At 42.4% G+C, this 12,226-nt stretch overlaps 1 protein-coding gene and 1 long non-coding RNA gene across 4 annotated transcripts in view; one reads left to right on the top strand and one right to left on the bottom strand.

Annotated features, from left to right (window-relative positions):
* Window positions 1–347: 347 nt before the first annotated feature.
* On the bottom strand, window positions 348–7,714 carry LOC105854767. Of its 2 annotated transcripts, none has more exons than XR_001146286.1 (3): window positions 7,605–7,714; window positions 7,204–7,330; window positions 348–574 (listed from the first exon to the last, which is right to left on the bottom strand). It is a non-coding gene; the product is annotated as an uncharacterized LOC105854767 (long non-coding RNA). The 2 variants fall into 2 exon arrangements; XR_001146285.1 differs by lacking the exon at window positions 348–574 and adding an exon at window positions 4,532–4,577.
* Window positions 7,715–9,853: 2,139 nt separating this feature from the next.
* CCDC66 (coiled-coil domain containing 66) overlaps window positions 9,854–12,226 on the top strand; it is a 60,472-nt gene continuing 58,099 nt past the window's right edge. For both annotated transcript variants that reach the window (XM_012720350.1, XM_012720349.1), the window contains exon 1: window positions 9,854–9,929. In XM_012720350.1, the coding sequence (XP_012575804.1) occupies window positions 9,919–9,929 (11 nt within the window). In that variant the 5' untranslated portion in view covers window positions 9,854–9,918. The remainder of the gene's footprint in view (window positions 9,930–12,226) is intronic.

Raw genomic sequence — 12,226 nt, 5'->3', positions numbered from 1 at the left:
CTCCGGGGCAGGCGGGAATTGAACTCATGCAGAAGCGGCTTTAGATTCTCAGTGCTGTGCTTTAACCCGCTGCGCCACCAGGGAGGGCCTATTTTTATTTTTTAAAGATTTATTTATTTTTACACACAAAACTGGGGTACAGGCCAGAGGTGCAGGGGTGGTGAAAGGATTCACCAGAGACAGAGTGGGGAGCAGAACAGGCAGATCGACAAAATACACTGCTGGGGGGGGAGCAACAGGCAGATTAGAAGTCCGCCAGGCCTTGTGGGTCACCTCTCTGGCCAGAGATCGAACTCATACTGCGAGACTGTGATACCTTCACAGTGCTGTGCCTTAACCGGTTGCGCCATCAGAGAGGGCCCTAAATATCTCATTTTATCACTGCTTTTGTCACTTCGGATAGCAGGGAAATCCAGGTCTGTTCCTTCAGTTGACCACAAGAAGAAAGTAGTCTTGAAATAGAATCTTAACAGATCATCTTGTCTTAAGCTTTTGTTATCCATTCTTCTCATCAGAGTATTAATCTTTTCCTAAAGTATTTTCTTCTGCTTCAATTTTTTTTTTTGCAATATCCCTGTTATTAATAGAAAACAATTTGAGTTGCTTAGCATGGCATATTCTGTGCCATCATAAGGAAATTTTCCCTACCACTCTGCTTCATGACCTGCCACCCCTACTTCAGGCTCTAGCGATCTTGACATATTTGCTACCACCCTTTCAACTCCACTAACCACCACATAATGTAAACTATTTCTTTGCCTTTGCACACAGTTTCCAGTTTCTTGAATATTCTTTTGATGAACTTACCACTTGGTAAACTTTTCTTAAACATAGATATGTTTATGTAACTATAAACTTTCCTCGGACCTTCTTATCCCCAGTAAAAGGAACTGCTTCCCTGCCTTCTTGTACCACATTGAACTAAACCTTGTTTATAGCAGTGATCCCACCATGAATTAAGCCTGTGTAGAGTGGTGTTTCCACTAATACACTGTATGCCCTACGAGAGTAAAGAACATATTTTTTTTCATTTTTAAATGTCCAGTACTAAATTCATCCAACCAATAAATATTTCCTGAGCACTTTGCTGTGCTCAGGCTCATTCTATGGCCTAGGTAAACAACACCGAACAAGGTAGAATCCTTGCCCTTATGAGGTTAGTAGGGGGTTAAAGAGTGTTTAATAAACATATACAAGTACAGCATACTTACAAAACAGAAGAACAGAACACAGTTTGAAGGCTGTCACAGTTGTTCTGGAAGTAGGAGTGATATTAAATTGGAATAGGGTGAGGGAGGAGAAAGGGAAGAGAACTGGACCACATTTCTGAGGTAAATAGAGTTTGTATATGGATTTCTTGAGGGTGAGAAGAGAAAAAGGGGAAATTAAGTATGACTTTGATATGGTAGGTGTCTAATAAATTCAAATATGGATAAACTCTTAGACACCTGAAAGCTAGATTTGAAAAGATGAACCTGTGGTTTTGATTCAGAGTGTAAATGATCAATTTTACCACAGACATTTGCCTAGTGCTGTACTGAATAGTTACCACAGAATACTAACATATAAAAGTACAGCATGGTGACTATTAATAATACGGTAGCATATATTTGAAAGTTGCTAATAAAAGTAAGGGTTACTTTACTTTTTTAAAATTTATTTTGAATTCAGGTGATATTTGGATATCCACATCAGGCATTGCCACTATAATGCACCCACAACCAAATCACCCATAGTCCATTGTGTAAACAGAGTAGATCTTAAAACCTATCATCACAAGAAAATACATCATATATGTAGTGATGGATGTTAACTAGATCATTTCATGATATATACAAATAATGAATCATTATGCTATGTACCTGAAACTAATACAATGTCATGTCAATTATAATATTGAGGTAGCCTCTCTGATGGTGCAAGGGGTTAAAATGATGCATTATGAAGCAATCCACTGCCACTGCAGCACAAGTTTAATACCTGGTCAGGGAGCTGACCCACATAGTGCAGCAGACCTCTCCAGTCTCGCCCATTGTACCCCTCAGCAGTGTATTTCAGTCGATCCACCTGCTCTTTTCCCTGCTGTCTCTGGTGATTCCTCTTACTTCCTGTTTCTAGGGTCTGTAGCTCTCGTATATATGAGTAAATATATATTTTTAAAATATTATTAGAAGGGGCCCTTGGCCCTCCCTGGTGGCTCAGCGGGTTAAAGCACAGCACTGGGAAGCTAAAGCGACTTCAGCATGAGTTCTATCCCTGCCCCAAAGGTGATCCACATAGCAAGGCAGACCTCTCCTGACCCATCCACTGCTCCCCTCAGCAGTGTACTTCTTTGATCTGCCTGTTCCACTCCCCACTCTGTCTCTGGTGAGTCCTCCAACCACCCCTGCACCTCTGGCCTGCGCCCCAGTTCTGTATGTGTAAATAAATAAATCTTTTTTTTTTTTTTTAAAGATTTATTTATTTGTGCATACAGAACTGGGGTACAGGCCAGAGGCTCAGGGGCGGCGAGAGGCTTCACCAGAGACAGAGTGGGGAACAGAACAAGCAGATCGACGAAGTACACTGCTGAGGGGAGCAGCGGGCGGGTCAGGAGAGGTCTGCCACGCCATGTGGTCACCTCCGGGGCAGGCGGGAATCGAACTCATGCGGAAGTGGCTTTAGCTTCTTAATGCTGTGCTTTAACCCGCTGCGCCACCAGGGAGGGCCAATAAATAAATCTTTTAAAAATATTATTAGAAGACTAACATTGAGGTTGGCTACAGAGTCAGAATAATTTAGGTTAACCCAAACTCACTGTCCAATACTCAAGTTATGTAACTTCTTTATGCCTCATTTTTATCATCTTCAATATGGAGCTAATACTAATATCCAAAGTTCAGCTTTTTTAACAATAAATTGAGATAATGCTTTAAAATTACTTAGTAGTAGGCTTACTATATAACAAAGTCTCAAAAAAGGGGCTTATTTCAATATATCTTTAGGAAATAATCAATTGGTTACTTTGTGTTTGAGAAACATCATGATTAAAATGTTTGTTTAAAGGAACTCTCCTGCACTGCTGGTGGGAATGCAAACTAGTACAACCACTATGGAAAACTGCTTGGAGTTTCCTCAAACTGCTAAACATGGAGCTTCCCTACAACCCAGCAATCCCACTCCTAGGTATCTACCCAAAAGACACAAAAACACTGATAGAAAAAGATGCTTGTACCCCCATGTTTATTGCTGCTTTATTTACAATTGGAAAAACATGGAAGCAGCCCAAATGCCCAAAAGTAGATGACTGGATTAGAAAGATGTGGTACATATATACAATGGAATATTACTCAGCAACCAAAAAAGAGAAACACATGTCCTTTGCAGCAACTTGGATGGAGCTGGAAAAGATCATGCTGAGTGAGATAAGCCAGAAAGAGAAAGAAAAATATCGGATGGTTTCACTCATAGCAGGAGTATAACGGACCAGGCGAGAAAATAACAAAAATAATGAACAACCATATACCAGAGACATTTTGAGGGGGTGGAGTGGGGAATGGGATCAAAAATGGGGGGGGGGGGGTGGGGGGGGAAGTGCACGGGATTATGGTGATGGCACATGGGTGACCTGGTAATGGGAAACCCACGGGGATTATAATTGAGATGGAAAAAAATGTACAAAATGATGTAAAAATTAACTGTTGTAAAATAAAAAATAAATAAAATTTTAAAAAAACCAAAATGTTTTTTTATATCTGGTGACTCCCTATATAAACGAAGTTTGGTAATTCTTGCTGTGATATATTGTGTGATCCAGAAAAATTAATGCAGTGTTCAAAAATATATATGTTCAAAGAATATAAAATAAATATCTATCAAATTATCACAAAAATCTCAGCAAAATGAAAAATGTACAATAATTTAATACTTTCTAAAATGGCCCATTTTCAAATATTTCTAACACTGGGGGGAAAGCCCATCTGGCAAATCTTCTCCCAGAAGCAAGGAGTTCTCAGTTCTCTTGAGCCTTCCCAGGGAAAGGTGGGTGGATCAGAAAAGAAGATGGCTGTGTCCCCAGCAGGGAATGAGTAAACAAGGTCTGTTATTAATTTCTTTGGAAATTAGGAGTTGATGAAGATGAGCATTGGTGAGCAAAAGGAGCAAAAGAAAAATAACTCAAAGCCTATTGAGGAGCAGCATATTAGGAGCCATCACTGAAAGACCTACAAGGAAAGATGCCAGGTGTTTCTTCACATTCTGTAGAAGTGGAGACGGTAGGGAGCTGAAAGAAAAGAGTTATGTACTTGGGATGTCATTTAGAATGGAGTCTGGCAATCCTCAGAACAGGCACTTGTTTACCAGTAGGTCATATTGTGAACATATTATCACAACAACCCTAAATGCCAAATTTCTGTTACCATCTATTTTATGGGAAAGAAACTGAGACTCAGTGAGGCTGAGTAACTTCCCACAATCACACAGGCACTGAAGCAGCAAAGCAGGATTTTGAGTCCAGGTTTAATCAGAACTCATATACTCCTCCATCTTGCTGGCCAGTCCCTTTAGCGAAGTGTGGAAAGTGGTTGATTCCAAACAGCCTGGGAAAATGGGGTGAAAATCCAAAGAAAATGTACTGACAAAATCTTATATTTGCAGTTTTTACATAAAAACAATTTAACTCTCTTCATATATGATGCTTTTTCTAAATCTCACAAAAATTGTGATCTAGCACAGAAACAGATGATTATTAAGTAATTTTATATAAAGAGGTTAACTACCAAAGCCAAACTTGAAGTACCAAGTCAGACAAACACTCAAATCCTGTGAGTATGAGAGTTTTTCAGTATCTCTGTGGTAGTGATGATTCCTATTTCTGCTTAAGAATTGGTTTTTGCCTTATTAACAAAATATTTTAATAAGTTTAATAGAGTTAGAAAAATATGTTCCTCTCTATATCCCCAGGAAGAGCCTTCTGTAAGTATACATCTGAGGTTAATCAATTAATGCAACAATTTTCAGCTAAAATAAGTTTCCTCTGTGAACATGCCCCTACCTTATTACCATTTAGGAAACGGACCTACACTGCCATCTGCTGTGTTCAGATTAGGTGAAAAATCACCCACATTAACTGCCGTGAAGAACATTAGCTTTATGGGAAATTAGTACAAGAAAATGCATACTTGCACTTATGTATGTTTTAAAGATTTATTTTTATTTATTTATACATACTAGAACTGGGATTTAGGTTAGACATGCAGGGGTAATGGGGAGTGAGGAGGTGAGAGGATTCACTAGAGACAGAGTAGGGAGCAGAACAGGTGGATCCACTGAAATAAACTGCTGAGGGGAGCAGCAGGTGAGACAGGAGAGGTCTGCTGCACCCTGTGGGTCAGCTCCTTGGCTGAGGATTGAACTCATGCTGCAGTGGCTGGTGATAGCTTGATAGCAACGACTTTAACCCCTGCACTACCAAGGAGGCCTGCATTTACATATTTTAAATTGTGTTGGAAGCAAGTGAGAGGAGGAAGTGTGTGTGTGTGTGTGTGTGTGTGTGTGTGTTTAATGCGACATAAAAAAGTTAAATAACAAAACCTGCATGTCTCCACCTGCATTATAGTATAAATATTGTCATTGCTGGTGACATCCCCTCTTGGCCTCCCTGGTCTGATTCTCCACCACTGCTACACCTACCCCAATGCCAGGTTTATCACTGGGAAAAACTTTTAAAAGGCAAGTGCATAACACTTAATAGGTTAATATGTTCCCCCTTTAACGTCTATGTGTTCCATCAAGGCTTACACCTGAAGAAGTCTCCATGTTAGCAACTTCATCCTGGGGTGATAGTGGAGAGAGTTATTCTGATATTCTCCCTGAGATGATTTTCTCCCAGTTTAAAACTTAGAGCTTTCCAGTTAGCTTCCTTGTCATCACTGAGTCTTATGCCAATCCTGGTATCTTTCTCTAGTATGTCTAATATAATATAGAAATTATTGTTGTTCAATTATAGGTTCATGTGGGGACAAGGGTGTCCTAGGAAGGAAATCTAAAGAAAAGACAGAAATCAGAGAGAATAAAAAGCCTATCTGGGGGGCCCTCCCTGGTGGCGCAGCGGGTTAAAGCACTACACTAAGAAACTAAAGCCACTTCCGCATGAGTACGATCCCCGCCTGCCCCGGAGGCAACCACATGGCAAGGCAGACCTCCCCTGACCCGCCTGCTGCTCCCCTCAGCAGTGTACTTCGTCGATCTGCCTGTTCTGCTCCCCACTCTGTCTCTAGTGAATCCTCTCACCCTCCGCATCTCTGGCCTGTACCCCAGTTCTGTACGAATAAATAAATAAATCTTTAAAAAAAAAAAAAAAGCCTATCTGGGGCCCTCCCTGGTGGCACAGCGGGTTAAAGCACAACACCGAGAAGCTAAAGCCTCTTCCATCTGAGTTCGATAGCCACCTGTCCCGGAGGTGATCCACATGGCCAGCCCACTGCTCCCCTCAGCAGTGTACTTCGTCAACCTGTCTGTTCTGTTCCGCACTGTCTCTGGTGAATCCTCTCACTGCCCCTTCCCCTGCACCTCTGGCCTGTTCCCCAGTTCTGTATGCACAAATAAATAAATCTTTAAAAAAAAAAGTGTATCTGTGGAGAATAAAAGGGCTGTCATGATGAGCCTAATGAAGGAGGGGGCATGAAGATGATGTGTCTTAACATAGGCACACCATCTACCATTTGTGCCACTAACAAAAGAAGGGAGCCTGGATGACGGGGTTACGTTGTGGAAAGGACAGGATTCTGGTATGGCATCTGCTGTATTTGGTGTGATTCCTCACACCCAGAGGAGACTGAATGTTTCAAAGCCACTTTTTAAAAGATTTATTTATTTCACATACAAGAACTGGGGTATAGGCCAGAGGTGTCGGAGGTGAGAGGATTCACCAGAGGCAGAATAGGGGAACAGAACAGACAGATAGACTGAAATACACTACTGAGAGGAGCAGTGGGCAGGACAGGAAGGGTCTGCCACATCATGTGTGTCACCTCCCTCCCAGTGATCAAACTTGTGCTATAGTGGCTGCAGAGAGCTTCATAGAGCTGTGCTTTAACCTGTCGTGCCACCAGAGAGGGCTCTATTTGTCCCTTTTGACACTTTTATTATCAGGTTGCCATTGGGTTTGCAGTGATTTTAATGTGTCTTTTTTTTTTTCCCAACAGAGAGTTACTTAGAATTTACCATGTGTCCAGGCTTTGGAAATGATGAACAGGCAGCACGTCCAGGTCCAACTGAGGCAACACACTAGTGGAATTCAGGCACATCACACAAGATGACAAATGTCTGGGAAGGGGGGGAGGGTGGCAGACTGTGAAATGAAGGAGAAAGGCAGTAAGAAGAGACTCTTGAAGAATGTGACATCCTGCCAAAGACCTGAGGGGCAGGTTATTCAGGTGATGAGGTGCCATGGGGAAGAACACTCCAACAAGATGAACTTGCTCTGAGAGCGTAGGGATTTTGCTCATTTTGTTTATTACTTTATCCCTTGGATTAAAAAAATTTTGGGGACACAGCAGGCACTCAATGAAATCTGTGGGATGAAGGACTATAGAAAGGTGGGAGATAGAAGCAAGTGTGCCTACCTTAAGGGAGTGAAAGAAGATCAGTGTAGGGGGCTTGGAGTTTACTGAAGAGCAGTGGTGAGAGATGCTGTAAGCTCAGGTTGGGTTTGTAAACTTGTTTAGTCCTTTGCAGTTACTATCTGGGGTAAAAGAGTTTTTAAATTATTGAGAGACCTTAACACGTAGAGTGATTAAGCAGACTCACATGTCAGAAATTACTCTGGCTATTAACAGAAGCAGGTTAGGAAGCTGTTGGAACACATCTGCGGCTCTTACTAGAGTGGAAGCAGTGCGCATGGAAAGAGATTGAGGGTAATTTATAATTATCTACTTACCCACTGACAAGGAGCTCAGATAACTCATCTGATATTTGGTACAGAGTCTGAAGTTACAGAGGGTTAACTGACTTAATCTCGTTATTACCCTTCTTTGCTTTCTTCCCTTACTTTTGGTACATTTTAAGAGATTTCTCAGAATGGCCCAATTAAGACCTTTATCCCTTCACACCTGAATAATTTACTTAATTGAATTTTGCCTCCCTATAATGTATTAGTTCTTTGGTTTGTATCATCTGCTTCTGAAGACAGAGAAGGTTGCAAATTAACTTGCTCTGTAGAGCAGTGCACAACAGGAATCACACAGCTGGCAGTAACGTTGTATAAGGAAGAAAAGTGAAACCTAATAAATGGAGGATGCAAGAAAGTTTTTATGCAGTTATGTATTTCTGAAAATCTTTTTAAATAGTTTTGAGCAAAGTTGCTGAAGTCAGCAAATGACAGGACTAAAATGCAACTTTCCAAGGAAGGATTGTTAATATTTTTTGTATAGTCTAAGAGCGAACCTACTGAAGTCCTCCTAGAAAGAAAAGCACTCCTAGACATCAACAAGCAGAGTTTTAGGCAATGACTGTAAAGGGGCTCTAGATAGTTCTGATAGCAGACATCACAGTTTCACAGATCTGAAGCCACTGGTTTGCACTGTTAACCAGTTGCCCTGGGCCAGGTGCAGATGCTTTAGATCCATAACATAATAATATTTAATATAAATTCAGTCTTGGTCCTCCCCAGGACACAGAGGTTAAAGCCTCAGTACTGTCAACTCTTGCCAGCCACTGCAGCATGAGTTTGATCCTAGGCCAGAGAGCTGACCCACATGGCACAGCAGACCTTTCCTGTCTCACATGCTGCACCCCTCAGCAGATTATTTCAGTAGATTTGCTGTTCTGCTCACCACTTTCTGGTGAATACACACACACACACACACACACACACACACCCGGTTTATACCCCAGTTCTTGTACCCATAATAAATAAAAATCTTAAAAAAATACATATATATATATATATATATATACATTATGTCTAAATTTCATCCTAAATAGTGCACTGCCCCATCTATCCTAAATGCTCCAAAACAGATGAATAGAGCAAAATGTAGTGTATATACACAATGCAGTAAAAACAGATAAACTCATGCCATTTGCAGTAACAAGGATGGAACTGGAAGTGACATAGTTTGCTTAGTAAAATATGTCAGAAGCAAAAAGAAAAAATACCAGATGGTTTCATTTGAAGGTAGAATATAAGGAAATCAAACAAAGGGTCAAGAAAAGACGAAACTTGAAGGCAAACCATGCATCTACAGCATATGGCAGTGGAAGGGGACGGTGAAAACAGGGGAGGAAAAATCATAGGGACTAAAGTGATGATTCATGGTTGCGGTGGTGGTGGGAGATTTATGGGGGCTACCTCTGAGGGGGGAAATCAAGTATTATGATGTAAGAAAAACAAAACTCAGACATGCCTCTGGGCTCTACTCAGCCTGGAGCCTCTCTAAGCCATTAATCTCTTTAAAATCAAAATATAATTAATAAAGCACCAAACTTCAAAGCAAAACAGCAAAGAATCTTTCCACAGTAACTGTCCCACCTCAAATTCTTTAGTACTGAAAGTTCCGTTTCAAATGAAAAATAGACAAAATGTTAATTTTCTAGGACGTTTATGCTTTTTTTCCCTTACTATTGCCCCTTACTGAAATGAGGCATTGCTCTGAGGGCTCTCTAATAAATGGGGAGAAAACCATTCTAGATTTAAGGTCCCTATCACCCACAGGTGAGATTAAACCCAGAGATTAAACCCAGAGCTTACCGCGGCTGCAGCCCCGCCCCCTTGGAGCGCACTCGCTACCACGCACAGCCGGGATTGGTCCACCCTTCCAGATCGCCCGGACCACTGTATCCACTCAGCGTAGCGCTTCTTGAGCGGCGCAGGCAACCGACGTACACAAGTGGCTTGAGGGGCTTGAGGCGACAGAGCAGAGCGCGCGAGGTCAGGCCATGAACTTGGGGTGAGTTGGGGCGAGAAAGGTGGGCGTCAGTAGCGAGGGAGCGACTGAGTTAGCTCTTGGTGGAGAACTTTCCATGCCTTCCCCGCCCGGAGCGGCAGTGTTGACTCCCTGAGGTGAAGGGCACGGGGCTGGGTTGGCCTTTGCTGCCCCTCAGTCCTCGCTTTTTCACTCAGTATCTCGCATTACAGCTGTCGGTGTAGTCCTTTTTGCCTCCTCATTTACCTCCGTGTGGGAAGGAAGGAGCGGCGATAAACTCTGAGGGCGGATGGAGGGAGAAAGCTTAGAGCCTTCCCGGGGAGAAATCCTGGCTCGGACCGGTTCTTTGCAACCCCGCCTTTGGCTTCTTTGCCGGAGGCGAGGAACCCTGGCTTCCCAAGGAGGCCAGCGCTTAATTGGCCCTCGGTAAACAGCGGCTGAGTGAGAAGGCCTGTTGCATGTTCATCCCTGGGAAGTTTAGTATTTTAAGATGAAAAGTCACCGAACGCAGGCTATTCCACATCGTTTAGCTCTAGAGGTTAGAGATTAAAAAAATAAGAAAAGTGAGACTTCGTAGGGGTGAGCAGAGATTCGTTGCGGTTTCATTTAATGTCTTGGTGTAGTACAGTGTCATCAACGTAAACATGAACTGGTGTTAATTCTGCAGCCTTGAGGCCGACTCTTTCTACCGTTTTATCTTCAATAAGTTGAGGTAGTTGATTTCCCCCACTTTAGCAACACAGCAATTCCGTATTCCTAATCAGACCCTGCCAGTCTTGCTTCCTCAACTGGCCCAGCTGCATTTCATTTAGTCCCTTCGGCATCAGTCCCCCCCCCACACCCCTCCCGTGGTGTGTATTAACCCTCACCTTCTGCCTCCCCTCCCTGTAAGAGAATGGGTTTCGGTGGTGACTACTACTGTTTTCCTTTTCAGTGGGTTTTTAAATTAGGGCCATAACATATGTACATGTGTCATTCAGTGTGCCTGTTGTTACATTGCTTTTGTATTTGACATTCACAATAAAGCTTAGCAAAACCGCCAGTGTTTGTAACGAGAGTTATTGCTGTGAAAGTAACTAGTTTCATAAAATGTGACTTACTTGCAACAGTCAGAATAGAAGTGGAACTCAGTGCTCAAGTAGATATAACCTGGTGGCAAAGGTGAAGCGCATTTTAAGGTGTGCATTCCACAGAATATTAGTTTGGAGATCATTATGAAACTAGTAAATGCGTTTTGCAGCTTGAACTAAGCTGAGTGGTTTTCCCAGTCTGGCGTTTTGTGAGAATTAAATGATTTAAGAATCAAATAATGGTATGAGAACTGAACTAGCTTATTAACGGATAAGAAAGTTATTTTTCTTTTTTAAAATGGCAAATTGTTGTATGAATGAAAAGTTCCAGTAACTTCATCCTAGTGATTTTTAGTTTTATCTTATATTGAAAAAAAAAATTAAGATTTATTTATACATACAGGAACTGGAGTACAGGCCAGAGGTGGGTGGGAGGAGGTGAGAGTGGGCAGCCGAAGGGCAGATGTACTGAGCTGAGGGGAACAGTGGGCGAAACAGAGGTCTGATGGGCCATATGGGTCATCTCCGTGGCAGGGAATGGAACTGGTGCTGCAGTGGCAGTGGATAGCCTCACAGTGCTGTGCTTAACTGTTGCGCCACCAGGGACGGCTCTGAAAAATGTTTTTAATTTAAAAAATGGTTTAGGCCCTCCCTATTGTCACAGCGGATTAAAGCTCAGCACTGAGGCTCTCAGTGGCCCCTGTAGCAGGAGTTAGATGCCCTAGCCAGGTAGGTGACCCACATGGTACAGCAGGCCTCTCCTGTCCAGGCTGCGGCTCCCCTCAGCAGTGTATTTCAGTCAGTCCACCTGTTCTGTTCCCCTGGTGAATCCTCTCACCCTCCTTCACCCCACCTCAGGCCTATATTCCAGTTCTTGTATGCATAAATCTTTCTTTAAAAAAAAAAAAAATTAGGCCCTCCCTGGTGGCACAGCGGGTTAAAGCACTGCACTAAGAAGCTTAAGCCAATTCCACATGAGTTAGATCCCCGCCTGCCCTGGAGGAGATTCACATGGTGTGGCAGACCTCTCCTCATCGCCCTGCCCCCCCCTCCCCTCAGCAGTGTACTTTGTCGATCTGCCTGTTCTGCTCCCCACTCTGTCCCTGGTGAATCCTCTCACCCTCTGCATCTCTGGCATGTACCCTAGTTCATGCCAGAGTTCAAACCAAATATTTAAAAAATAGAACTGTTGAATATTTTTTCTTTTTAGTTTACTAACAGTTTATTTTTACATTTGTACACTTTTTTTTT

This window comes from Condylura cristata, unplaced genomic scaffold (genome assembly GCF_000260355.1).
Source record: "Condylura cristata isolate star-nosed mole 26May11 unplaced genomic scaffold, ConCri1.0 scaffold00004, whole genome shotgun sequence".
Classification (NCBI taxonomy): domain Eukaryota; kingdom Metazoa; phylum Chordata; class Mammalia; order Eulipotyphla; family Talpidae; genus Condylura; species Condylura cristata.
This window is presented reverse-complemented; position numbering and strand designations above follow the sequence as displayed.